The sequence below is a fragment of the Peromyscus californicus genome, unplaced genomic scaffold (assembly GCF_007827085.1).
Source record: "Peromyscus californicus insignis strain IS unplaced genomic scaffold, ASM782708v3 Scaffold_23__1_contigs__length_62951481, whole genome shotgun sequence".
NCBI lineage: Eukaryota > Metazoa > Chordata > Mammalia > Rodentia > Cricetidae > Peromyscus > Peromyscus californicus.
This window is the reverse complement of record NW_026294534.1, coordinates 8,780,479-8,808,215: the sequence shown is the minus strand read 5'-3', so window position 1 is coordinate 8,808,215 and position 27,737 is coordinate 8,780,479. Positions and strand designations below refer to the sequence as shown.

Here is a 27,737-nt window from a genome sequence, read left to right as displayed (position 1 = left end):
GACTTCAAACATGACCATTAAGCCAAGGTGGCAAGTCTCCTGGCTGCCGAGTTCCTTCACTCATTATTGGATGCTGTAGTCCAGCTGCAGCCTGAAATCTGGAAAACCCTGTGATGGGGTGGAGCGAAAGGGATGGAGCTGCAGTGGCTCTGACGGCGTCGACCCCGGGTAGACTGCGGTCATTTAATACTGCCATGGGCGAAGAAAGCCCAGTGTGGCCTAGGGCGGCTCCCAACCAGCGCTGGATGTCGGACAGAGCCTGGGAGCCGGCGGTCCCGGCTGGACACAGGTGGGCGTGTCGTCCGGCGCCGCTGCCCCTGCGCCGCCCCGCCCCCTCGGTGGCAGCGCCGCTCCGATTGGCCCGCTCCGCCGCCCGTCGGCCGTCACGTGCCGGAGCGTCCCGGGCGCCTGGCTGTGGGCGGCGGGGCATGGACCCTCGGGCGGCCAGCGGGCAGGGGTCCGGCGAGCCAAGTGCGCGGGAGGTCCCCAGCGCGGAGGTGAGCGCCGCGGGGTCGGGGGAACGCGGGCACCTGCCACCACCCGGGCCGGCCGGCCGGCAGCCGCGGGGCTCGCGCAGTGCGGAGAGGCCGCTCACCCGGGCAACGCTCGGGGGCCCCGCGAGCACGCGCCGAGCCTGGCCGGTAACGGCGGGAGTGAATGGAAGGAAGGAAGGTGGAGCTGGGGGCCGGGGTCAGGTAGGAGCGGCGAGGAAACGGATTTTTTTTTTTTTTTTTTTTTTTACTTTGAGGACCTCTGGCCAGTGGTGGGGATGTGCAACTGACCTTGGACGCCAGATGCCACCGGTGCTTTTTCCCATTTGATGAAATGGAAAGGCCCCCGTGTGACACGGGGTTTCCAGAAACATCTTTGCAAGTGGCCACAATACAGCCTTTTCCTATGACCCGTCCTTATTCGGTGCCCACCTCTACAGTGAGCTTGACTGTAGGCATCCTATTCACCAGAAGCCACGCCTTGTGCCTGACCCAACGTATATGCTAATTGCGTGTGTGAATCGAATGCTTGCGCATCAAAGATGGTACTTGCAGCAACAGTAGCAATAGATTCGCAAAGAAAATTAGTTCTTTAGAATAGGAGAGCACTAATTTTATCAGGGTGGAGCGGGAAAGGATGTTCTTAGATAGAGGGTAGTGGCCCAGGAAGGGCCCGGAGGTCAGAAATTGCCAGGCAAATGGCCTTGGAGCTTGGGTCCTAGAGCAGGCCTTTCACAGAAAGAGATCTATGTTCAGCAAGCCGGCGAACGTGAGAGGCAATATGAATGGCATTGCTGGGCTGTGGATGGCTGTGGCGGGTCCACGAAGGTTTGGGGTAGAGTAGTGACTGCCCTTAAGACTGAGCAGGAGTGGAGTTCAAGAAAGAGGTCTGACACCTTGGGGTGGGGGGCGGCAGTGAGCTGCTGTTCTGGGTTATCACTGACCACAGGAGTCGGAATTGAATCATTAAAAGTCCAGGCATGACTGGGTAATGAATGCTGATTAGGGTGTGTGCAAGTACAAGTGTAGGATGAAATGCCCATGTAAGACTGGAGAGCTACCACGGTGGTGGTCTTACAGAGTTTGGTTTGGTTCCCAGCCATCTATAACTCCCTCTCCAACACCTCCTGGTACACTCACACACACAAATATCAGTAAATAAATAAGTATATAAATAAAATTTTTTTAAAAATCAAGTGAATTTAAGTCAAATGTTATTTTTCTGCAATCTAACAGGTGCTTTTGTTATTGTTGTTGCCTTTATTTAATTATAGTTTTTGAGACAGGGTCTCATGTAGACTCTGTGACCACGAATGACCTTAAACTTCTGGTCCCCCGCCCCACCCCCACTTCCCAAATGCTGAGATTACAGGCATGCACCACCAGGCCTGGTTTTATGTAGTGCTGGAAAGTCAACCTGGGGCGTTAAGCACCCTAAGCAAACACTCTACCAACTGAGCTACATCTCCAGCCTGTATTAGGTGTCTTCCTAAATGTTCTGTCAACATAGGGCCCCTGCAAGGTCAGAACAACCACCCCCAGTTTCCAGGGGTCATGCCCTGAGCACATGGCAGGGCCAAGATTGAAGTCTGGCCTAACCATCCAAGCTGTGGACATTAACTGGAGAGCGATCTTGGGGGCAATAAAGTTTTGGGAACATTGAAATAATGGGGCCTAAAATTACCTAGTTGGAATGGTTCCAGTGTTTAGGAACTAAAACTCTAGTTCCCCACATACCCCTGGGGAGACACTGTTAGAAGGAGCTGTTAGATATGAGGTTAAGTCACTGAAAAGGGGGAAGGTTTGCAGAGAAGTAGCAGGTGCAGGAAACAGCTTCCAATGCTGGCCAAGAAAAAGGGACGAGGTTAGAGTGGTAACAGTGGCAGAGGAAAGGGTTTACACCCAGACCTGAAATTACAATCCCTGAGAGCCAGGAGCTGTCCTGGAGAAGTCCTGCTACCCAGACTTCTGAAGAGGGTCCAAGGATGAGAGCAAAGCTGGCAGCTCCCAGTTGCCAGTGCAAGAAAGCGTTCTCAGTGGTCTGGGGGGGAATGTTGCTGGGGTGATGCCCACAGGCCCCGCTCTCTCTGGCCTTGCTGCAGTGGGAGGGGCACTGTGGGAGGGTGGGCTCAGAGCTTCAAGGTAATGACATATCCCAGATACCCAAGCTCCTGGTAATGATTTCTCCTTCCACAGGCTGGCTTTGCCGCAGCTGACCTCTCCAGTCAGGAGACAGAGACTGAGATGGCCATGGACCGACTAGGCAAGTAGACGGCAGAGACTGGGGTGGATGCTGGAAGAGATGGAGAGAAGACAGCGTAGTCTCTTTGTCTTACATATCTTTTCTTGCTAGCCAGTCCTCTTTGCCAGTGAGTTACCTCCTTTGCAACTGTTTCAAAGGGACCCTTCATTTGGAAGCTTCAAGGAAGTACTGACTTGGTATGGATCCAAACCACCCTATTTCACTGGGAGGAACAACTTGAGTTAGTAAGAAACACATAGAGCATGTAGCCAGAAAAGCTTGTTTCAGTTCTAGATCCTTGGACTTGAACTTTTCGTCCTTAGATAAGTCACTAAGCCTTTCTATATTTTCTATTTATTTATTTTTATTTTATGTGTGTTGACGTAAAGATGTCAGATCCCCTGGAAATGGAGTTACAGTTGTGAGCTGCCATATGGGTGCAGGGAATTGAACCCGGGTCCTCTGGAAAAGCAGCCAATGCTCTTAAACGCTGAGCCATCTCTCCAGCCCCTCTGTATTTTTTAAACGGTGTGATAATACTTCCTAGTGTTGAGGGAGAAGATGTGTGATGCACTAGCCACTGTGTAATTATAGTTAAATAGGAAATTCAGTCCCTTTTTACCATGCTGAGTGAGCACGTGTGATGTACTGTTGTATCCTGGAAGAGTTCTGATGGACAGTGCTGGTCGATAGATGAAGCATGGAATGGGTGTAATCGCAGCAGCTGGCAGGTGCTAAGCACTTGCTGTATGTCAGGCACAGTTCCCAGTGCTTCCTTTTTTCCCTAAATAAACGCACAACAACCTGGTTACTATTTTACTGATGAGAAACTTAAGGCACATAATAAAGTCTTAAAATGTGGCAAAAGATAAGTACTGTAAATTTACCATTCGGCTGTATTGAAGTGTACAGTCTGGGGGTGTTCAGGCCAGTGACAGGGTTACACAGTTGTCACCACTAGTTGTAGAATATTTTCATGACCCCAGAAGGAAATCTTGTACCTGTGAGTAAACACTCTCCACTCTCTAGTTCCTGAGCCCAACTACTCACCAGCCTTTTTCCCTCCTAATGATTACCTGTTCTGAACAAGCAAATGCGAATGTCCAGTAAATTAAATTATACAATACATGGTCTCCTGTGTCCGGCTCCTTTCAACTCAGCACATTCCCAAGGTCCATTCACATGGCAGCAGCCACCGCTCATCTGGCTGAACAGTGCCACCGTTGGATAGACTGCGTTTTGTTGATCCTCCAATTCCGTGATGTCACGTGTGTTTTATGAGACTGTCGTCGCGACAACCTTAGCACCACAGCTATTTTCAGGCCGGTTACTCCTTACCTCAGCCCTGGGATCACCACAGGACTCTGGGCCTTGGAGGTCCATTCGTCTCATTGCTGTGGGGCTTCCCCAAGTTGAGGAGGAAGATCGTGGGGACTGGATGGGCCTTTTCTCTGTTTCCCTTTGTACAAGCACCCACTTCTCACGAGCTTTAAAGAAGAAAGTACAACACAGGCTTGAGTAATAAAAGTACATCATTTGCCAGAGGCCTTGGGGTTTGTTGACTTGTAAACGACCTGAAAATATTGCCTGTGCAAAGGCCCCTGTACTTAATGGCCTTGTTTAAGACAAACATCTTATTGGAAAAGAAAATGATCAACCCCATTTCTAAAATATAAACTAAACACTGGGAGTGTAAGTGCTCAAGTCACTAAAGAGCTGTGTCTAGATTGTTACTCCCTCTTAGAAGAAGGCTACCAGAAAATTTCTAACCTTATGAGCAGACATCCAGTTTTTAACAATTTTAAAAAATTTCTTTTGTTGATTTCATAGCCAGTGGCGCCCAGAGCATCTCTAGTGACATTCCTACCCGTGCGGAGGGCCCAGGTTTGGAAGAGGAAGGCTTTGCTGTGGAGGAAAAAGAAGGTGATGGGGAACTATATGCCTGGGAGCTGTCAGAAGGACCACCCATGGAGCAGGCTGCCGATCTTTTTAGCGAGGACTGGGACTTGGAGCTGAAAGCAGACCAAGGGAATCCTTACGGTAGGTGGGGAGTGTCTGGGGCTGAGTTACAGCTGCTCAGACTCCTTCACACTGCCTCTAAAGGCAGATATGGTTTGGGAGTAGGGTCACATACATGAGCTCAGCCTCATCTTTGGTCCAGGTCTGGAATTTCTGCTTTTTACATCAAAAACAAATTCCACTGACTCCACAATGCATCAATTTGTTTTAACAAGAAAATTCTCTCCTAAAGTCTCTGAGCTGAGCTGTGCAGACAACAGTACTCTGCTACCCATTTGTCTTCTTCCTTTTCACTTCAGAGAACTTTGAGAAGGATAAATGGGTTGTTCAGAACGCCTTGTTTGTATTGCCTCAGGAAAGGAGGTGTGTCTGTCTGTTATTAAGATAATTGCAGGTCTTCCCTGTAGACATTTTTTTCTTAACGCAATCCAGGTTCACTTTCCCCCCCTTCTCTAATCTGTCTTTTGAAACTGTCTGCAGATGCCGATGACATCCAGGGGAGCATTTCTCAAGAGATTAAACCCTGGGTGTGCTGTGCCCCACAAGGAGACATGATGTATGACCCCAGTTGGCACCATCCACCTCCACTGATACCACATTATTCTAAGATGGTCTTTGAAACAGGACAGTTTGATGATGCTGAAGACTAAAGGTGTCACTTTCTGCCTTGTGGGAGCTCTTGTGTTCTCCTGTGTTTTCAGTGGCATGTCCTATCCCAGGCAATGTTCCCAGTGCCCCTCAGTGTGGGCCACAGACAGGCTAACTGGGTCCTGCTGCTGCCTCGTTTTGTTGTCACTGCTGTTGTTAGTGGACTCTTTGTCTGTCAGAGTTGTGTTCTTTATAAATAAAGGGAAAAAAATAACTCAGTCTACTTTGTCTACGTTTCCTAATGATGGTGTGCTTCTGAGCTCGTCCTTCACTGGAAGTCTTTGAATTACATTTCAAGGATGGAAGTATTTAGAGACCCAAACTACTCTCTGAGAGGAAAGCATCTTAGCTTTGCTTCTGTATATCTGGCACATTTTAGCAGGGATTGGAACCTGGAGTCGCTGGTGACTTTGTGGCTTATGTCTGTTCCCCTGAAGGAAAGGCTAAACATTCAGTTTACAAGGAAGTGAGACTGGAAACTAAACGGCATGTGAAGCCAGCAATCCCGTAATCCTTAGTTGGCATAGAGTTCTGTTTTTATACTCTGTTCTCTTCATTGGCTCTGTGTGTAAGTGTGGTAGGGGAGGGGGCGTCTAGAGTAGGGGAGGATGGGGAGTGATCGGCCAGAGTCAGTCAACTTTGACAGACAGGGCTGGCTGCTTCTTACCCTCTCATGATTGAAGATAAACAAAAAAGTTCCTGTCTGAATATAAGGATCACAGCACTCAATCACCCTAACTACATTTCAGAGCCCCACAGATGTGTGGACAAGGAGAATCGTGGGAGGGAAGGTGGCAGCCATTCGGTCAAAGTTTTCCTGGGGGAGAAAAGATACCTTCCCCTGTCTCCAATGAAGGGGCCGTTGTGGCCCATATCACCACATCACCACAGGCCATTCTCTTTCCTCTTCCACCTGAGGCCATGGTGATGAGACCACGATGTGTCTGGCCTGAAAAGTCAATGTGAGAGCCGAGAATGGGGCTTGTGGTGGGGGCAGAACTGAGAAGCCGTTTCTCCGTGTGTTCTGAGGCAGCTACAACTGCCATGTAGGGAAGATCACATATACTGGGGCCCCGGGAGGAAGCAGAGTTCAGGACCATGAAGCAAGAGTAGTAGGTACAAAAGTCTGTCCAGCTGTGATCCATGAAAGGTGAGAAGCTAGGCATCTGGCTTTTGAGTTCATCCGCAAGCCTCTGCCTTCCCAGTGCTGGGATTAAAGGTGTGCACCACCACACCCAGCTCTAAACTTTTCTTTAGTTCCTTTTCACAAGTTGGAAACTTAGCTGAGTGGGATCTTGTCCTGAGATCACCACTCCCTTTATTCCATTTTTTTTTTTTTTAAAGATTTATTATGTATACAGTGTTCTGTTTGTATGTATGTCTGCACACCAGAAGAGGGCACCAGATCTCATTACAGATGGTTGTGAGCCACCATGTGGTTGCTGGGAATTGAACTCGGGACCTCTGGAAGAGCAGTCAGTGCTCTTAACCTCTTCGCGATCTCTCCAGCCCTTATTCCATTTCTTAATCTGTTTATCTCCTTGAACACAGGATTTAGCTCTATTCTACTTCCTGGTGCCCCTTTTCTCAGTCTTTACATTTTGTATTTTTATTTGCTCAGCTTGCTCCTTTTCATTATAAATCTTCATTAGAGTTACCACTAATAACCACACAACAAAGTCTATACTAGGCTGTTTTGAGATTTCCTCTGCCAACAGAATTAACCCCAAACTCTCACTTCAGCCTCAGCCAAACTCTTTGGACAAGGACAAAAATCAGCCACATTATTCACCAACATATCAAGACTGATCTCTAGGCACCATACTAACATTCTTCTCCTCTGAGACCTCCTGACCCAGCCCCCACAGTTCAAATCACTCTCAGCACCACTGTCTTCCGTGCTCCTACAAAGATGGCCCATTAAGCAGCACTTAAAGTGTTCACCGGCTTTTCTAATCCACAGTCCCAAGGTCCACATTTCTTCAAACAAAAGCATGGTCAGGCTTATCACAGTCATACCCTAGTCCCTGGTACCAACTTCTGTCTTAGAGTTTTTATTGCTGTGAAGAGACACCATGACCACAGCAACTTTTATAAGGAAAACATTTAATTGGGGTGGCTCATTTACAGTTTCAGAGATTCAGTCCATTATCATCATGGCGGTGTGCAGGTAGACATGGTGCTGGAGAAGTAGCTGAGAGTCCTACACCTTGCAGGCAACAGGAAGTCAACTCAGACACTGAGTGGTATCTTAAGCATATATGAGACCTCAAGCCTACCTCCACAGTGACACAGTTCCTCCAACAAGACCACAGCTACTTCAAGGCCATGTCTCCTAATAGTGCCACTCCCTGTGAGATTATGGAGGCCAATTACATTAAAACTATCAAAATAATTCAAATATCAAATGAACTGCTCTTCTAAAAATTAAAGAATCTAGAATATTTTAAACAAAGGACTAACCCTCTGAAACTGTAAGCAAGTGACCAATGAAATGTTTTCTTTGTAAGAGGTGCTTTACCCAGCACTCGGGAGGCAGAATCAGGCGGATCTTTGTGAGTTCGAGGCCAGCCTGGTCTACAGAGCGAGTCAGGAAAGGCGCAAAGCTACACAGAGAAACCCTGTCTCGAAAAACCAAAAAAGAAGAAGTTGCTTTGGTCATTGTCAGAGTGTTCTGTGTTGCATGGGTCGAATGAAGAAAAGTCACTCTTAAGAAGAAATTTTAAGGCCTGTGTGGTAGCAGGAAGGTCCAACCTCTGATGAACTGAACCTTCAACAGTTGCACAACGGCATATTTATTGTTACACAAAGTTGTTTTTTGGGTGAAGTATTTCCTCCTACCAAGGACCCTAACATGGTGATATTTTATTTGTACTGAAATGTGATTTTATTTGTATGTTAATAAATAAAGTTGCCTGGGGGTCAGAGCAAGCCATAGCAGAAGCTGGGCGGTGGTGGCACACGCCTTTAATCCCAGCAAAGAGCCAGGCAGATCTCTGTGAGTTTGAGGCCAGCCTGGTCTACAGATCAAGTTCCTGGATAGGCTCCAAAGCTACACAAAGAAACCCTGTCTCAAAGAACAAAACAAAAAACAAGCAAACAACAAAACAGCACTTCTTTCCTAATTCTTGAACACTCCCATCAACCCCGGAACATGGCCATGATTGCTGTGTGAACTCACCAGAATCTCCCCAGTAAGCCATGTTTTCACAGACAACGCAGTGGCTCCAGCAGCACTAGGCTGTCCCCGTCCATGTAGGTCCTAGACGCCCTGCCCTGGTTAATAGGGTCTGGCACTACAGCCTTTTTCGGCCGTCAGTCTCATGGCACACCTGATGTACTTGAGAGGGTATTTTCAGGAGTGGGTCATGAAGGCTCTGCTCCAGCCAATGGTTCCACTAGCAGATTAAAACTGAATATACTATTGGGATGTGGTGGCACACTTGGAGGAAGGCACATCACTGGGGATGTACCTTTGAGGGATGTACCTTGGCCCAGGCCCTTCCACATTCCTCTTTCTTTCTCCTGGATGCTGTGAGGTGAGCAGTATTCCTCTGCCACATCCTCCCTCCTTGCCATGGGCCTATAAGTCATTGAAACCTCCCAACCTCTGAGCTAAAACAAGCCTTTCCTAAACTATCTTCCTCAGATATCTGTGACAATCAGAAGTCTGACTATACCGCAATCATTAAACGGAAGCACATATGAAGATATTAACATGAAAGCCTTTTTAATTTGGTTGATACACATTTAACAAAATGTGTTAGAATAATTCTTCATGAAGAGAAACAAGGTATTTACAATGACAAAACTGTGAAACAAAATCACAATGTTTCTACAGGAATGCTTTCCGAGACAGGCTTTCACTGTGCTGCCCAGGCTGGGCTCAAGTGACCCCTCTACCTCCGCCTCAGGTAACAGGCTAGTGTGCGCTGCCTCACTAGCTCCATTCATTCATTTTTAACTGGGAATCTGGAAGACTTTCGGCTCCTCCTGTACCCTGGTCTTGAGCCCCCGCAGGGAGCATGGGAGGCCCGGGGTAGGAGGTACAAACTCTATCACGGTTTGGCAATTAAGGATCATGTGTTAATGTGAGCTGGCAGGGAAGTGAGGGAAAGACTCCATTGGAAAGAACTACAGATAAGCAAGCATGACCTTAATCACATGGCCCTCTCAGTCTTTGCAGAAAATATCAAAACTGCTTTAAATATCTACTCAAATGTCCTGTCAGCAGAAAACCAGTGACCCCTAAGACTCCAGCTCCCTACAACATAAAAGTTAATGAACATCGAGAAAAGTATTAAGGATTCTTAAACTCATTTTACATGAAGAAAAAGAATATAAAACATGATTTAAAAGTACATTTAAGGATAACAAAATTTTTCTCAGGTTTCCTTTTCATGCTCAATTTTCAAACAGTCTTTTTTTTTTTTTTTTTTTTAAAGGTACTGGGGATTGAGCCCTGGGGCAGTCAGTATGGAAAACATGCTAGGCAAGTGCTCTAGCAGAGCCCTCTACCTAACTGTTATGATCTGAGATCAATTACACACACACACACACACACACACACACACACACACACACACACACACACACACACAAAGAGAAAGGGGGCGAAAGGTTTTAGTTAGGTTTAAACTTGCTTGTTTACTAAATGAACCTGCCTATCTTCCCCCACTCCTTATGACTAAAATAAGCTTAAGGATAACGAGTTATATCCATCTGGAATACGTAACAGAAATGTATTGACTTATAAAACAGCCAGCCACATCAACGAGATCCTATGGAAAAAGCAATAACCAAGTGCTTGTTCTGTGTAACACTATCCGGACGGACAGGGTGCAGCACACACACACACAGTTCACAGGCTACTCATCAAGTACAAGTTTGGCAAACACTGCAGAGCAAGTATTGTCTGGATCACATCTGTGGTTCTTCCAACGGCGACTCAAGAGCTTCCATCAGCTTCTTGTTTACCTCTTCATTGTGCCGGCTTTGACAATGAGTTAAATGTTTCTTAAAGCCTCTTGGGAAATTTGATTCAAAATTACAGCGTGGACACTTAAGTAAACTTTGCCCATGGGCTGCTACATGATTTTTAAGGAGTGACTCCAGAAGAAATGCTTTCCCACAAATTGTGCACTTGTATGGGCTATGGACATTGTGCTTATTAACTAAGTGGTGCAAAACAGCACCCTTCTTCATGGCACGACAGCAACAGATTTTGCAATAATATTTCCCTTTTCCACGCTTCATGTACTTTGCGATCTCCTCCTCAGAAATGAATGCCTCCTTCTCTTCAGTGAACTGAAGCACATTTTTGGACTGCTCTGGACTACTCATCTCCATTTTGTTCTCTTTGCCAAAATCAATAGATTCTACATCCACCTGTTCTTGGTCACTGCTTGACTCCTGGCCCTTGATGTCTATGTTGTCTAAATCTGTTCTGATGTACTCACTGCTACTGAGCTCAGCATCCGAGTTCTCTTGGCTGTCTTTCTTGAGCTTCTTGGAAGCAGGAAATAAAGCATCCTCTAACACTTTCTTGGGCGTAGCCAGAAGCCCTTCCTGGACCAGACTATCACATTTTGCATCATCTACAGCTTCCAGCTGTAGCTCATCACTAAGCTCAGGGGCCTTCTGAGCATCGGAGAACACAGCAGATTTGGGAAGCTCAGGGAAAAGTACATGCTTCCGGGACTCCGGGAAAAGTGCACGTTTCCGTGGCTCAGGAGAAGCAGGAAGGACTGTTTTGGTGGGCTCGGGAAACAGTGTGGACTTCCTAGGCTCAGCATCAATAGAGAGGACAGGCTTCCATATGTCTGAGGCCACCTTTGGGGGCTCCGATGAGCCAGAAGAAGCATGTTTCCGTGTCTCGGGGAAGACGCTAGGCTTCTGAGACTCTGTAATGAAGGAGGACTTCCAGAGGTCAGGGGAAACGCGAGAACTTTTCTGTGACTCGGAGAAATCAAGTGAAGCAGGAGAACTTTTCCGTTGGTCAGGAGAAAGCTTCCAAAGGTCTGGTGACCCTGAAGGCTTCCTGAGCTCCGGAGATCCTGCTGGACTACGTATCTCAGGGGAGAGTGGTGGGCCTGGTCTGCGTAGCTCAGGAGACACCGGGGGCACAGCCTTCCAGTGTTCAGGTGACAAAGCTAGAGCTGTCTTCCGGAGCTCAGGGGGACCAGACTTCCATGACTCTGGAGATGTGGGGGGCGTTTTCCAGGAACCAGATGAGACTGAAGACTTCCAAGATGCAGTGGACACAGAAGGAGCTGGCTTCCAAGGCCCAGGCGATACAGACGGTATTGGCTTCCAAGGTCCAGGCGACATAGATGGAGCAGGTTTAGATGACTTCCAAGGTCCTGATGTTGCTGAAGGACTGGATTTCCAAGGCCGAGGAGAACCAGGCGGCCCTGGCTTCCAGGAACCTGGTGATACTGCTGGGGTTGGTCTCCGTGGCTCTGAAGTGAGGGCAGGGAATGGCTTCCAAAGTTCAGGAGACTCTGATGGGGATGGCTTCCTTGGCTCAGGGGAGGCAGTCTGTGTTGGCTTCCGAGACTCTGGAGATGCAGTTAGGGACGGCCCCCAAGGCTCAGGGGATGTGGCCAGAACCGGTGACTCTGGAGACAAGGCGGAAGGGGGAGCCCCTGTGTCTGCAAAGGGAGAGTGCTTCTGGGGTCTGGAGCTAACAAGAGCAGACGTGACAGACCCAGGGGAAGCAGGGGCAGGCTTCTGTACCTCAGAAACCACGCTGCCTGGGTCTAGACATTCAGGGGAAGAAGCAGGAGCAGTTTTTGAGGCCTCAGCAGGAAGACAAGGGGCCTGTAGCTCAGGAGAAACAACAGGGCCAGAGTCCTGAGGCTCCAGAGCAGGAGGACCAGATTTCTGTGATTCTGGAGACAAACTCGGACCAATTTTCTGTGTTTCTATGGGGAGGGTTGGAGTGGGCCTCACTTCTGCTGAGTCAAGGGCTGTGCTCTGATGTTCAGGAAGGGCAGGGCTTTTCACAGACTCGGTCTCTTTGCTCAACTGGTCCTTTGTCTTGTCACTCCACTTCTCTGAGGCTGCGTGTTTGGCTGTGATGTGATAGTACACATTGGAGTACATCTTGCTAGTAAAAAAGCACTTATGGCAATGGAAGAGCTTCGCACTCTTCTGATAAAATATCATCTTGCCTAGTCCTCCAGCATCCATCTCATCACAGAACTCAGGATGAATGGAGCCCATGTGGATCTGCACGGTCTCATAATCAGTGCCTCTGAAGCCACAGTGGTCACACTCCAGGCTTACCGACGGTTTATGCAGTTCCTGAAACACTTCCATCTTCTGTCAATGCAAATGGCTGCGCTTTAAAGGCTTTCTGCCCTGCTGCAACACAGAGAGAGAGAAGTTATTGCAGCAGACACTGTGTTGAGTAAACCCTCACTGCAGCTTCAAGTCCAGGCGGCAGCCACTTCGGCACTACACAGGGAGCACCAAGGGAGACTGATTCTGACCTGAGTCACAGCACTCAGTTTTATTTTCTATAGATCATCTCACTTAATACTTGAGTGATGATGGCGTTAGGATCATTCTCATTTCTAGGTGAAGAAACTGCATTTTTAGAGAAACCAACTGACTGACTTCCTCTAGCCCAGGTTTAGGACTCTCAGTTTCTCAAGAATGAACTTTCTGTAGCTCTGCACTATGCTATGGAAAGGTTGTTTTACCTGGCTTGACTTTCTATCACTTTTTGTAATATTTTATCCATCCTAAGAATAAAAACAGAAGCTGTCAGAAAGGCTTCTGAGTAAGATCCTACAGCACTCGCTCTTCAGAGCGTCCCAGCAACGGTCAGACAGGAAACATTATGGAGGTTACAATTTTAAGCTGTAGTCGTGTTACTGAGGCAATGTTCCAGACATACACAAGTACACAGTGTTTTACACACATGACTCACACTAAACCTATTTGTGTCTAACCCTTTAAGAACACATTGAGGACATTTTTACATAGAGAGTAAGCAGAGAATTCCCTTCTAGTCTTTGTATACAAGACTGTTTCCAGGGGCTGGAGAGATGGCTCAGAGGTTAAGAGCACTGTCTGTTCTTGCAGAGGTCCGGAGTTCAATTCCCAGCAACCACAACCATCTATAATGAGATCTGGTGCCCTCTTCTGGCCTATAGGCGTATGTGCAGACAAAACACTATACATAATAAATAAATAAATAATATCTTTTTTTTTTTTTGAAAAAAAGAAGTGTTTCTGTAGAGAATATTTCCAGTAGATTACTTGGTTCAAAATACTTGGTTAAATTAAAAAAATATGCCAAGAGTATAGATGAGAAAGAATTCCCCAACTCCTCAAAACTGAGTAAAGTTAAAACTCCTTGCTATACATAGGTGGTAACTAGTATCTCACTACTGATACTTAATGTTTCCCTTTCTTCTTTGAGTTTGTTTACTTTTTTTTTTTTAAAGCAGGGTGTTGCTAGGTAGCACTGGCTAGCCACCTGAAAACTCAGGACAATCCTCCTGCCTCAACCTCATGAGTACTGGAATAACAGGAATAAACCACCACACCGGCTTTATTGTGCTTTTCTTTTTTCTTTCTTTTCTTTTTGTTTTTTTGAGACAAGGTTTCTCTGTGTAGACCAGGCTGGCCTTCAACTCACAGAGATCCGCCTGCCTCTGCCTTCCAAGTGCTGGGATTAAAGGTGGGTGCCACCAGGCCTCAAGATCTTGACCTGCCTGCCTAGACCTCCCACATGCTAGGATCACAACACAAATCAGCACACTTGGCTTAAGTTATGCTTTCTTACCCCATTATTTTTTTAATCATTAAGTATGTTTTTTTCTAATTTTGATTGTTTTATTCTTTTTAAACATTTCTGTCCTTTGGTTTGCTGTTTTTCATTTTTAACTTTTTTTTCAATTTCATAGATATGCACTATATTTACACTCCCTCCAGTGTTATCACACCCCGTATCAAATTCATGGCCTTTTCTTTAATTATTACCTCCCCCACACAAATAAATATATAAATACAACCTGCTAAGCCCATTTAGTGTATCATGTATGAATATTTTTAGGGCCGGTCACTTCATATTGGATAACCAATTGGGGGTTGATCCCTGGGGAAAACTGCCTAGAACTCTTCATCTAGGGTAGGGCTGTGTGAGATTTACCCAATCCACATTTTGGCTGTTTTGGGGGGTGCTGCAAGTCGAACACAGGGCCTTGCACATGCTGGTAAATGCTCACCTCTGAGTTCCACCTTTATCCACATTAAATCCTCATCTTTAATCTACCTGGCAGAAGGAGGGAGGGATCCCGAGTCAGCTGTTTCCACTGACTATACAAGCCCCTTCTTCACTTAATGCGTGATGTTCCATCCAGTATTTACTGAATTTTATGTCTATTCTAAACTCCAGTTTTTCAGTATTTTCTTCACTATTATTTCTCACCATACTTCATTATCCACTTGGGCACGTTACACTCTCAGCACAGGAGCCAGCAACTGGTAAAGCAGATTTTGTAACTATCACACACAGTAAGCTCAGTCACACTGTCAAGTGTAGTAGTATAGGCCTGCAGTCCTGGCTATTCAGGAAGCTAAGGGCAAGAGATCACTTGAACCTAAGAGTGAGTTCTGAGGCTAGTCTAGGGAACACTCTGAGACCGGGTCTCTAAAAACAATTCTATCTTCTCATTAAACGAGATTCCCCATTTTCCAAAGGTACCAGTCCCCCTGAGCACGTGTAACAGGCTCTATGACAGAGGTAATGGTGCAACCATGTTCCTTCCATGTCCTTCCTCAGTGAGGAGCACAGACTGCAGCATTTAAAACTCACAGGAGCCGGGCGGTGGTGGCGCACGCCTTTAATCCCAGCACTCGGGAGGCAGAGCCAGGCGGATCTCTGTGAGTTCGAGGCCAGCCTGGACTACCAAGTGAGTTCCAGGAAAGGCGCAAAGCTACACAGAGAAACCCTGTCTCGAAAAACCACAAAAAAAAAAAAAAAAAAAAAAAAAAAAAAAAAAAAAAAAACTCACAGGATAGCCCTCATTTCAACAACAGTGCACAGAACAATTTCATAACATTTTTAACTTGATAAGTCCTATTTTTAAGATATTATTATTGGTACTGTTGGTTTGGACTGCCCTGGAACTCTCTATGTAGACCAGGATGGCCTTGACCTCCCAGGAATCTTCTTCCTCCTGGCTTCCAAGTAAGAGCTGGAACTAAAGAAAGGATCATGTCAGGCCTTGCTGTGCCATTACTGATTTCTGTTACTTGCATTAGTGGTACCTCATTTGCTTTTTGATCAAAAGCTTTAAAAAAGGTGACAACTGAGACAGATGCTTTTCTTTAACAAAGCATTAATTCCTGATTGGTTTGGCCAGCTAGCAGTTAACATTGTCTTTTAGAAAAAGCTTTTAGGACTAAAAAGATTGTAACAGAACAAATAATTTAGTACTAGAGAAAAATCTCTAAAATGATCCTTAACTTACAAACACAAAGAAAACATGTAGAAAAAAAAACACATCAACTACAGCACCTAATATTCAATAAAACTAGATGACATCAGAGGAAAAACAAAAGCTGTCTTAATAATTTCATGTGGCTTCAAGTGGCAAAAGTCAACAGCCAACAAGGAGGCAACTTTCCATCTGTGCTCCTCTCCCAGCAACTCTCCTGGCCAAGGGCAAAGACCCACTACCATACCTGCCCGCCCCACAGTCTCCATTATACTCCAATAACTTCCTACTTTTTTTTTTTTTTTTTTTTTTTTTTTTTTTTTTTTGGTTTTTCGAGACAGGGTTTCTCTGTGTAGCTTTGCGCCTTTCCTGGAACTCACTTGGTAGCCCAGGCTGGCCTCGAACTCACAGAGATCCGCCTGGCTCTGCCTCCCGAGTGCTGGGATTAAAGGCGTGCGCCACCAATGCCCGGCAACTTCCTACTTTTAAAAGTTCTTTAGAGCATGTGATAGAATTCTCAAATTCTATCGCAGATGTGTACAGTACCCTAGGATTGAGTGTGGAAACTGTACCAAGGACACTCGACAATCGAATATTATTCGTGTATCTAGCACACAAATATTACAATGCTAGAGACAGGAATATGCTTTTTTCATTTTCCTCAAGAACTACAAGCACTTTAAATTTTTTTCTAATCATAAAAAATTCTCATTATTAAAAGGAAAAAAAAAAAAGAAGAAGAAGGCAGTTAAGGCAGTTAGCTGGGCTTGGTGGTGAATTGCTCGAGGCCAGCCTGGTGTACACAGTTTCAGGACAGCCAGGGCTACACAGAGAAACCCTGTCTTGAAAAACCAGACAAAATTGGGCTTTTTTGTTTGTTTGGTTTGGTTTTTAAGACAGGATCAAACTCACAGCCATCCTTGTGCCTCAGCCTTCTGAGTGCTAGCTAGGCTTACAAGCCTGGCTGAAAAGGTGAGAAACGTAAAAGACAAATAGCATATGCAAATAATTCTAGCAGAACAGTATCTTTAAATCCTTAACAAATGCTTTCAGAGCTAAAAAGAAAGCACAACGGCAGCTTTTCCAGCTAGAAAGTTACATGCTTTTTGACTACGTCACAGAAAACAACCTATACTATACTAAGATAAACAGAGAAGTTGAACCTGAAAAAAAAGGTAATCTCAATTGTATTATAACAGACTCCTGTGCCTGTCTTTCATAGTGAGGACTCCTCCAACAATATCGGATCAAATCCAGCACAACTGGACACTTGTTTTACAGAAACATATCCCAAGCCTGTGGAAGACACCAACTGTGATACTATATCGGATCAAATCCAGCACAACTGGACACTGGTTTTACAGAAACAGATCCTGAGCCTGTGGAAGACACCAACTGTGATACTATCAGCTAATTTCATACGGCAATCTTGAACTATTAACACCTGCAGAATTAGGCTCTTCTTACCTTCACCCTCTCACTTCAGCTTATGTAATTTCAGGAAACATTAACCCACATTTCTGACAAGCATTCAGACTGCTGGTGTGATGGGGAAAAAAAGACGACCACAGAGATTCTGTTCATCTCAGCCATCAATGGCATCCAGCTTCGAGCACTACATCAAGAGGACCAAGAACAGAAAGGAAGAGCTCTTGGCAATGACTGTTCTGGCCCCTTCTCCCACTGTGGAAAGGAAAGCACTATCTGGCCACACAGACAACCACTGCCAGCGCACACCTGGCGAGCTACAGCACATCCCCAGCCCTTCCCCCATCACCACCTCCATTCTGCAACCCACCCCCTTCTTCTCACCCACCTGCCACCCACCTCTAAATCACCTCCCAGACTCAAAACCCAGTCAATGTACACTGCTTGCTCCCAATTCCTTCAGTCTCCTAGACATGTTCGGTATAAATCTGAACATGGCACGCGTCGTTCCTTCGTCTAATTCCTCTCTATTCTCAAGTGCTAGTCACATGGAATTCCCTGACTCTTCAGACTGTCACCGGAAAGCACAGGCACATTCCCCACCGCCTCCCAATGGCCCTTCGATCCCAGTCAGATGCAGATTTCCCACATACCAGTCACACCTGTCATCTCAGCTTGACTCCACGCCAGGCCACAGCTCTTGGAGAGCCAGGACAAGCCATCCATTTGTTCACTTCCCTAACCCTTTCATTCCCCTGGCAGCTTGTGCTCAGAAAGTATTTCATCAGTCGTAACGCTGTCCTGTGGAGATTGGGAACTCCCCAGTCTTAAAACTCAGACTTTAAATCTAGGGAAGACCTGTGTTTCGAGAACCAAGAACTTGAAGGAGGATCAGAAGTTCAAGGTCCCCCTCAGCTACATATTGTGTTCCAGGCCTGAGATACACAGAACCTGTCTCAAAAAAAAAAAAAAAAAAAAGCAGCAACAACTCCAATACACAGCTGAGGAAACTTAGCACTAACATTAAATGCCCTATTCAACACCAGGCAAATAACCAGAACCTGACAAAACAAGGTATCCTAGGATACCAGATGAGTCTAGTACGGAAAAGTCAGTGCAGTCAAGCTTTGCAATTCAGGTATCACCTGCACAAACCCAGGGCACTCCTGCAGTCCCCAGCTCTCGATAAGCACACACTCCTCCCTCGCCACAAAGACAGGGTTTTTCTGTGTAGCCCTGGCTGTCCTGGAACTCACTCTGAAGAGCAGGCTGACCGCTGCCTCCTGAAATTAAAGGCGTGCACCACCACCTCACAGCGGGCAAGAATATTTTTAAGAGTCTCTAATAGAGGCCAGGGTGTGGCTTAATGCAACAGACGGAACCCACTTTCCTAGCATGTGTAAGGCCACAGGCTTGAGTCAATCATCAGCAATGCAAAGAGGAAAGGGGGAGGGGACCCTAGCAAATATGCAAACCTGTTGACAAGCAGTATTAAAATAATCACTTATCCACAGACATGTCACTAAGGAAAACTTATGGATAATATAGAAAGTTTTACTTCTTAAAAAAATTTATGTATTTGAGTATTTTGCTCACATTTATGTCTGTGCACATGTGTGCCTGGTACCCACGGAGGTCAAAAGAGCCCATGGGACCCCCATAACTACAGACAGTTGTGAGCTACCATGTGGGTGATGAGAATCGAACCCTGGTTCTCTGCAAGAACAAGTTTTCCTAACCACTGAGTGTAACACGAATTGCTAGATGGTCTTATTAATAAAAAACTTGGAGCCCGGTATTGGGGTAAATTCTGAAAGATCAGAGAAACAGAACACGCCACATCCAATCTCACCTTGCCAACTTCTCAGCTGATCTTGTTTCCTCAAACTGGAAGTCTGAGTCCTCATCCGAATGGATCTCAGCTGAACTGTTGCTCAATAGCCTAAAAGCTTAAAAAGTTCCTAGTTCCTGGTCCTCGTGCCTTATATACCTTTCTGCTTCCTGCCATCACTTCCTCAGATTAAAGGCGTGTGTCTTTCCCAAGCAAGATATGAGATCTCAAATCCTGGGATTAAAGGTCTGTGCCACCACACCTGGCTGTTTCCAGTGTGGCCTTGAACTCACAGATCTCGATGGATCTCTGCCTCTGAATGCTAGGATTAAAGGCGTGTGCAACCACTGCCTAACCTTTATGTCTAATATAGTGGCTTTTCTGTTCTGACCCCCAGATAAGTTTATTGGGGTACACAATATATCAACCACAACTGAGCCAGCTCTCCAGCCCTAGAAAATAGTTCTATAAAATGCTTTATCATGAATTGCAACTCAGTGTTTTATCAAGTAGTACCACAATGAGAAATTAGAAACTAGTAATCAATACAGGACCAAAATGGCATGGAGGACATGGGCCCAACCTCTTCATTTTACAAAGGAGGAAAACGTTGAGAGTAACTTCATCTTTTTAAATTTTGTTAACATTCTTACAGGCTTTTTAGCTGGAAAAAAAAATTGTTTTCATATAATATATTCTGATCACAATTTGCTTTCCCCCAACTCCTCTCAGATCCTTCCCACCAACCCAACTCCATATACTTTGAGGAAAAGTAACTCTTAAAGGCCTGATTCCTGAAACCTTTGCTAACAATGCGTCCAGGCTTCAGTCTAGATTCAGCACTCCTCAGACTAACTGTAAAAATAACTCACTACAGTATGAGCTCTAACCACTGGTGCTGTTGGTCAGCTGACCACAGTATTCTTCAATGCAGTGGTACTGTAAGGCATCTATTACATCTCTACTCCCACACACTTTCTTCCTAAGACCTAATACTTTTTTTTTTTTAAAGACAAGATCTCTCTACATAGCTCTGGCTGTCCTAGAATTCACTATGTAGACCAGGATGGCCTAGAACTCAAGAGCTCCACCTGAACCTGCTTCCGAGTGCTGGCATTATAGGTGTGCGCCACGCCGCCCAGCCTTATTGACAGTCTTTCAGAGCCAGGTGGATCTCTGTGAGTTCGAGGCCAGCCTGGGCTACCAAGCGAGTCCCAGGAAAGGCGCAAAGCTACACAGAGAAACCCTGTCTCGAAAAACGAAAAAAAAAAAATATATATATATTTTGATATTAAAACTTCAACACAGAGCCTGGCGTGGTGGCACACGCAAAGGCACTCGAGAGGCAGGCAGATCTCTGTGAGTTTGAGGCCAGCCTGGCCTATAGAGTGAGTTCCAGGACAGGCTCCAAAGCTACACAGAGAAATCCTGTCTCGAAAGCCCTGCCTCACCATCCCCCCCCCCCCCCCGCCCCCCCCCAAAATCAACACAAAACACATGTAAGCTAACTGGCTATGTAAGCTATACTGGCTGTCTACTTGATATACTGGGAAAAGGAGCCTCAACTTAAGAACTCTGATTGGTTGTGTATGTCTGTGGGTCATTTTCTTAATTTCTAATTGATATAGGAGGTATTATCCCTAGACATGTAGGCCTTTGCTGTATAAGAAAAGGGAGCTGAGCTGGGCTGCGGTGGCGCACTGTCTTTAATCCCAGCACTCCGGAGGCAGAGCAAGGCAGATTTCTGTGAGTTCGAGGCCAGCCTGGTCTACAGAGTGAGATCCAGGAAAGGCACCAAAATTACACAGGGAAACCGTCTCGAAAAACAAAACAACAACAACAAAAAAGGGAGCCGAATTGTGAGGCTGGGAGCAAGCCAGTAGGCAGCTCTACTCCGTATTTTCTGTTGCGTTCCTGCCCACAATTACCTCCACAATGAACTATAATCTGTAAGATGAAATGAACCATTTCCTCCCCCAAATTACTTTTGATCACAGCAACAGAAAGCAAACCAGGACATTGGTTCTACTAGTCTACATACACACTACGTACCATTGTTCTTTATGAGAAGCTTTTGTTTTGTTTTTTTTGAGACAGGGTTTCTCTGTGTAGCTTTGGAGCCTGTCCTGGATCTCACTCTGTAGACCAAGCTGGCCTTGAACTTAGAAATCCGCCTGCCTCTGCCTCACGAGTGCTGGGATCAAAAGTATGGGCCACCACTGCCCGGCTCTGTTTTATTTTTTTAAGGTTACAAACTTGACTGGCTTTGTGTTTAAAGAAAAACTGAACAGAAACCACGAAGAACTCCCACGTTTCTACATACTTTCCGATTCTATTAACAATGTCCGTTAATTAGTGGGGTAATTTGTAACGACTGATACTTTTTGTTCCCTAGGGCCGGGATGGAACCCAAGGCCTCGCTCTTGCTAAGCAAGGGCTCACCGCCGAGCCGCAACCCCAGCCTAACTTAGGACGTCCACAGTTTACAGGAGAGGCCGCTCTTGATGCTGCAGAGTTGCACATCACCTGTGCACCATTAGGATCCTCAGAGTAATTAACTTCACCGCTCTCAGAGTTCCTCACGGTCCAGACAAGCACGATCTGTTCACCTGGGGGCAGAACTGTTGGGCACCGAGCGCCCTTCAGTTTAAATGTGAGGGCACGCTAGAGTGGTACCAGCTGACACTCCACGGCCAAGTGCCAAAGCGTTAGCCCTTACTTGGAAACACCGAGCTCGATTGCTACCATCCGAAAGGCTCCCCTGGACAAGGCTAACCCTGTTCGTGGTCCACGTCGGGGGTGTGGCTTCTGCTGTGGGTCACCGAGCCGAGTAGCCCTACAGCAAATTCGAGACCGACACGGACCCGTTCCAGACCGCCAGCGACAAGAGAAGGGGAAAAAACAAACCGGCCACCGAGGCGGAGAGCAGGAAGAGCCCACGGTATGCCCGGCCTCCAGGCCGCGCAGAGCGCACCAAGGCGCCCGCTCTCACCAAGGCTCCCGCCCGTCCGCCCGCCCGCCCGCCGCACCCTGCAGCCCGTACCGAGGCGTCCGCCAGCTCCTCACCCTCCGGCAAGGTGTCCTAGAGTGAAGAGGAGGAAACGCCCACAGGAAACGCCTGCCCGGCCACACGGCCTCGGCAATGGCGGCCGGACTCAAGACCAGCCGGGAAGTCTCGCACGCCCGCACCGGAAGTGCCTCCGCGTGCCTCCGGGTCTCCCCCTCCCCCGGCCCCGAAGGTTCCCCGGCTGGGCTGGGCTAGGGGACGCAGGCGGTGCAACCCCAGGCATGGGCTGGCTACTGTCTCCACGCCTTCGTTCCTTTCCCTTTTCTCTTTTGTTTTGTTCTTTTTGATGAAGGACGCATTGTTGGGATACTGTCCATCATAGAAATACAAGACAAATACAATGCTTTTAGAAGACAGTGAACAGGTTTCCTAGCTCCAAACTCAAAACTCCAGAAATCGCCTTCAATGCGACTGCAATGCATTCGCCTTTCTTCTTAATGTTTGTCTGAAAGATTGTGAAGTGACCTGGCTTACATTACTTAATACACCTATGTAATTTCTTAAGTTTTTGCTATTTTTTTTTTTCATTTTTCGAGACAGGGTTTCTCTGTGTAGCTTTGCGCCTTTCCTGGGACTCGCTTGGTAGCCCAGGCTGGCCTCGAACTCACAGAGATCCGCCTGGCTCTGCCTCCCGAGTGCTGGGATTAAAGGCGTGCGCCACCACCGCCCGGCAAGTTTTTGCTATTTTTTATTTTGGTTTCTTGTGTTCTGGTTTTGGATGTTGATAGAAATGAACAGGGCTTCCTCATTTAAGCAGCCTAATCTGTCAGATACAAAAACAAAAACAACAAAAACCAAAGCAAAAAAAAAAAAAAACAAAAAACAAAAAAAATTCATGATGTTTGATTGGTTAGTTTACTTTTTTAAAGACAGGGTCTCTCCTTAAGTAGCCTGAGATTCACCTGTCTCTGCCTGCCAGGTGCTGGGGTCAAAAGCACTTGACACTTTTGAGAATCCACTACTGTCCTCACTGAGTCATTATCCAAGGGTCAGCTCACTTCTTGTTGTTCCTCTTCACCACCACCACCTTCTGGTGTGGCTCTCTCCACATTTGGAATCAACTCTTGTCAATCATTGGGGTTGGGAGATCCTTGAAAAGCTAGAGGTAGAATCAGAAAGCCTATGGGGTAGAGAAGAAGCAGGGCTACCTGGCAACTCAGGGAAGTGAGATTCTGGAGAATCCAGGAAGCCTATGGGGTGGGGCAGAGCAGGGTCTAACAGAAGCAGAGAATCGAGATTTGGGGGACCTATGAGGTGAAAAGGAGCAGGGCTTTGTAGCAGGAATCTTAAAAGTTCTCGCCAGTTCCTTTGCTGATCCTGTTTCCTCAGAATAGAAGCCTCTGAGTCCTCATATCTGAATGGCTCTCAGCTGAACTGCTGCTCCAAAGCCTGAAAGCTTAACCAGCCAAATGCTTAACTAGGCCAAATGCTGCTAGTTTCTGGTCCTCACACCTTATATATCTTTCTGCTTTCTGCCTCACTCCCTGGGATTAAAGGCTCGTTTTTCTGGAATTAAAGATGTGAGTCACCATGCTTGGCTGTATCCTTGAACACATGGATTTTCACCTCTGGAATGCTAGGATTAAAGGCGTGTGCCACCACTGCCTATCCTTTATGTTTAATATTGTGGCTGTTCTGTCTCTGACCCCAGATAAGTTTATTAGGGTGCACAATATTTTGAGGAACACAGTACCACCTCATTGCCTACCTAGTAGTACTGGATATGGTTCCTTGTTAGAATATAAAAATGCAGTTGGTTTTATTTGTGACCCTATATCCTGCTACTTTGCTAATTTATTTTATTAGCTCCTGAGAGTGTTGTGTGTGCATGTCTGGAATCTTCAAGGACATATAAAATGGTATAACCTGAAAGCAGAGGCTTTTTAAATTTCAATTTAAGGTTCCTTGATGTCCTATCTTGTTTCTTGGTTGCTGCGATAAAACACTAACCAAACAAGTTGGGGAAGGAAGGGTTTGTAAGATACTGAGGCAAGTCAAGGGAGGAACTTAAGGCAGGAACCTGGAGTCAAGAACCTTGAGTATGCAGAGACCCTGGGGGAAATTCCTAACTTGTTTCCCCTGGATTGCTTGGCTACCTTTCTTGCAACTCAGGCCACATGTCCAGGTATGAAACAGCCCACAGTGGGAGCGGCTCTCCCCACAGCAGTTAGCCCTCAATAAAATGCTTCACAAGCATGTCCATAAAACATCAGACATAGAAAATTCCACAATTGAGGCTCTCTCTTTCCAGGTATGTCAAGTTGAAAACCAAGATTAACCATCACACTTGCCTAAGTTCAAGCTAGAATCTTTTATGTTAAATAGAAATGGTAAAAACAAGACTCTTTGCACTGTCACTTACATTAGAAGCTTTCAGTTTTTCACCACTGAGTGTGATGGACTTTTCACAAGTGGATTTTCGGACTGAAATAGTTTGATTCTATTCCTAGTTTTTTTGTTTGTTTGTTTTTTGTCATTTCTAATGTATTCATCATGAAAATTGAATTTTAGTAAATTCTTTCTAGATCAATTGAAACAATCAAGTGACTTTTTGCTCATTCTAACAATAAGGCACATTGTAGTGATTTTTTTGTTTTGTTTTTGTTTTTGTTTTTCAAGGCAGGGTTTCTCTGTGTAGCGTTGGAGCCTTTCCTGGAACTCACTCTGTAGTCCAGACTGGCCTCAAACTCACAGAGATCCGCCTGCCTCTGCCTCCCGAGTGCTGGGATTAAAGGCGCGCGCCACCACCGCCCGGCTTGCTTTTGTTTTTTTAATAATGTGATTGTCTCAATTTTGTATCAGAATAACCTCAAAGAATTAGGTAGGATATGTTTTCTCCTCTTCAGATTGTTTGTGTGTTTAAATTATAAACAACACAATTTTCTTCAATTTTGCTATAAATGTTTGGTAGAATCACCAATAAAATATGTATGACCACAGTTATTGTGTTTGGTGGCCTCTTAAATACTGATTTCAACCTGCTTATTATGTATAGGTCTGTTCCGATGTTGTTTCTTTGTGATATAGTCTTGGCAGGTCCTGTGTCCCTCTCAATGTTCTCCTATTTGTTGGCATACAGTTGTTCACAGAACTTTTTAAAATTCATTCAGTCTTTGGAAATGGGTAAAAATGGTGATAATTTCAAATAATGTCTTTTGCTCTATTGGGTTTTGTTTTTCTAGTTCATTTTTCTCAACTTTATTCTTTATGGCTTCTAGCTTGTAGTTTGTTCCTTTTCCTCTTTTTTTTTTTTTTTTTAAGATTTATTTATTATGTATACAGTGTTCTGCCTGCATGTGTCCCTGCAGGCCAGAAGAGGACACCAGATCTCATTATAGGTGGTTGTGATCCACCATGTGGTTGCTGGGAATTGAACTCAGGACCTCTAGAAGAGCAGCCAGTGCTCTAAACCATTGAGCCATCTCTCCAGCTCTTCTTCTTCTTCTTCTTTTTTTTTTTTTTTGAGACAGGTTGCTCTGTGTAACAGCCTTGGCTGTCCTGGAACTTAGCCTGTAGAACAGGCTGTCCTGGAACTCAGAGAGATCCATTTTTTTTTTTTTTCAAATACCTAAAGCTGTAAAGTTAAATTGTAGATTCAGACTTCTGTTTCATGTGTTTATGGCTACGTATTTCTCCTTTGACACGGCTTTGGCAGCAGCCCTTACATTTTGGGTTGTGTTTTCTTTTCCTTCATTTCTAAGCATTTCCTAATTTAATCTCTTGTACTGTTTAATTTCCACGTATGTAAATTTCTTAGTTTTACTTCAAATCACTTCTATCTTATCCTAGTGTGGTCTGAGATGATGTATAATATTTTCTTTTAAAATCTACTGGTACTTGGTTTGTCATCTAACGTTTTATCCTGGAAAAAGTCTCATATGCATTTTAAAATAATGTTTGCGCCTTTGGCTGGTCCATGTTTTTTAGATCTCTTTATTCACTGTGTTCATGTTCCCTGTTTCATATGTATGTCTGCTATTTTTACCCATTCTTAGGTAAAGAGGTATTGATAGTCCAATTATTAGCACAGAATTCTCCCTTGGGTTCTACCATTACTTTGCTTCATATGAACTGGGTGTGTAATTGTTTATAATTGTTACATACTATTAGTGTTGCTAATTTTACTGTCTTTCTTAGTTACTTATGACCTTCCTCTAAGGAACCTGCCTTACTCCGTTTTTAGACAGGACCCATTATGCTGTATTTTTAAAAATAAGTTTCTATTTACTGAGAGTTGAGTTGCTCTGTTTCCTGGAATTTGACCTTCCCCAACCCATGACCTTGGTTTGTTTTTGAGAATACTCTCACCCTCCTTGACCCTCTCTGACCCCTCCCTAATCACACGGTGATCACATAATTTTTTTTATAGATTTTTTTTTTGTATTTCCTTATGCTCCATTGTCTCCCTTCTATAAAACTACTGTTGATTTTACTCTTTAAAGGGGCCCAAGAGATGAATTCGGGGCTGCTCTCTTTAACCTGATTTAGGAGGCAACCGCTGGCCAGCTCTTGGGTGCACCCCAATAAAAAAAAAATCAAGTTTACTTCAAAATGTGGTAGTGGTTTTATTATCGCCATTGGGATTAACACCTATTTTGGTTAATATTTTAGTCATTTCCAACCTATTTGTCTTTGGGTCTATAGTTAATCTGTATTTTTAAATTTCACTTTGTTTTCAATTTTTTTTTTTTTTTTTTTTTTTTTTTTTTTTTTTTTTTTTTTTTGGTTTTTCGAGACAGGGTTTCTCTGTGTAGCTTTGCGCCTTTCCTGGAACTCGCTTTGGAGACCAGGCTGGCCTCGAACTCACAGAGATCCGCCTGGCTCTGCCTCCCGAGTGCTGGGATTAAAGGCGTGCGCCACCACCGCCCGGCTGTTTTCAATTTTTGAGGCACTTAAAATCTAACCCTTGTTTGCTGAAGTCTTGCTTTGGTGGGGGTTCAGGTCCCAAAGTGGATGTATGGAATTGGTGGTGGGGTGGGGGTAGGTGGGTGGTCACAGTCTGAGGGTGATCCAAAATCTGGATGGCTTCCAAAAGCATTTAAAAAAAAAAGAAAAAAGCATACACCTTTTATACTCTAGGGTTAGTTGCGCATTAACTAACTAATTTAATAGGATTAAATGGGAAGAAGGGAGCATGTGAGCTTGGGTATGGCTTCAGTTCAGGAGGTTGGGGAATCTAGCATTGACCTTGACAATAGGCAGAGTCATATATTAATAGAGGGCCTTAAGAATGAGTGCTTCCATACTTCATGCCATGTACCTCTTTCTTCATCTGGCTCTCTTAGGATAAACTGGTAAATAGAATGTTTCCCTGAATGCCCCTTTCATGGCCTGTGATGGTTTGAATGAGAGATGGGAGAGAATGGCCCCCATTGGCTCATATATTTGAATGCTTAGTCACTGAAGAGTGGAACTGTTTGAGAAGGATTAGGAGGTGTGGCCTTGTTGGAGTAGGTGTTCACTGGGGGTGAGCTTTGAGGTTTTAAAAGCCCACACCAGGTCCAGTCTCTCTCTGCCTGCTGTATTCAGATCAGGATACAAAGCTCTCAGCTAC

At 45.3% G+C, this 27,737-nt stretch overlaps 2 protein-coding genes across 6 annotated transcripts; one reads left to right on the top strand and one right to left on the bottom strand.

Moving 5' to 3' along the window:
- Positions 1–365: 365 nt before the first annotated feature.
- On the top strand, positions 366–5,618 carry Coprs (coordinator of PRMT5 and differentiation stimulator). 2 transcript variants are annotated; one of them, XM_052751742.1, is made up of 4 exons: positions 366–497; positions 2,688–2,758; positions 4,568–4,773; positions 5,233–5,618. In XM_052751742.1, the coding sequence occupies exons 1-4, from the start codon at positions 429–431 to the stop codon at positions 5,400–5,402; spliced, it is 516 nt and encodes a 171-aa protein (XP_052607702.1). In that variant the 5' UTR covers positions 366–428; the 3' UTR covers positions 5,403–5,618. The 2 variants fall into 2 exon arrangements, with proteins under 2 accessions (XP_052607702.1, XP_052607701.1); XM_052751741.1 differs by having other exon boundaries at positions 367–497; positions 2,688–2,754; positions 4,564–4,773.
- A 3,487-nt stretch (positions 5,619–9,105) lies between these two features.
- On the bottom strand, positions 9,106–22,305 carry Champ1 (chromosome alignment maintaining phosphoprotein 1). 4 transcript variants are annotated; one of them, XM_052751739.1, is made up of 2 exons: positions 22,183–22,305; positions 9,106–12,768 (listed from the first exon to the last, which is right to left on the bottom strand). In XM_052751739.1, exon 2 carries the CDS (start codon positions 12,721–12,723, stop codon positions 10,321–10,323), a length of 2,403 nt encoding a protein of 800 aa, XP_052607699.1. In that variant the 5' UTR covers positions 12,724–12,768; positions 22,183–22,305; the 3' UTR covers positions 9,106–10,320. The 4 variants fall into 4 exon arrangements, with proteins under 4 accessions (XP_052607699.1, XP_052607697.1, XP_052607698.1 ...); XM_052751737.1 differs by having other exon boundaries at positions 22,160–22,303; XM_052751738.1 differs by having other exon boundaries at positions 9,106–12,765; positions 22,160–22,303.
- Between the last annotated feature and the right edge of the window lie 5,432 nt (positions 22,306–27,737).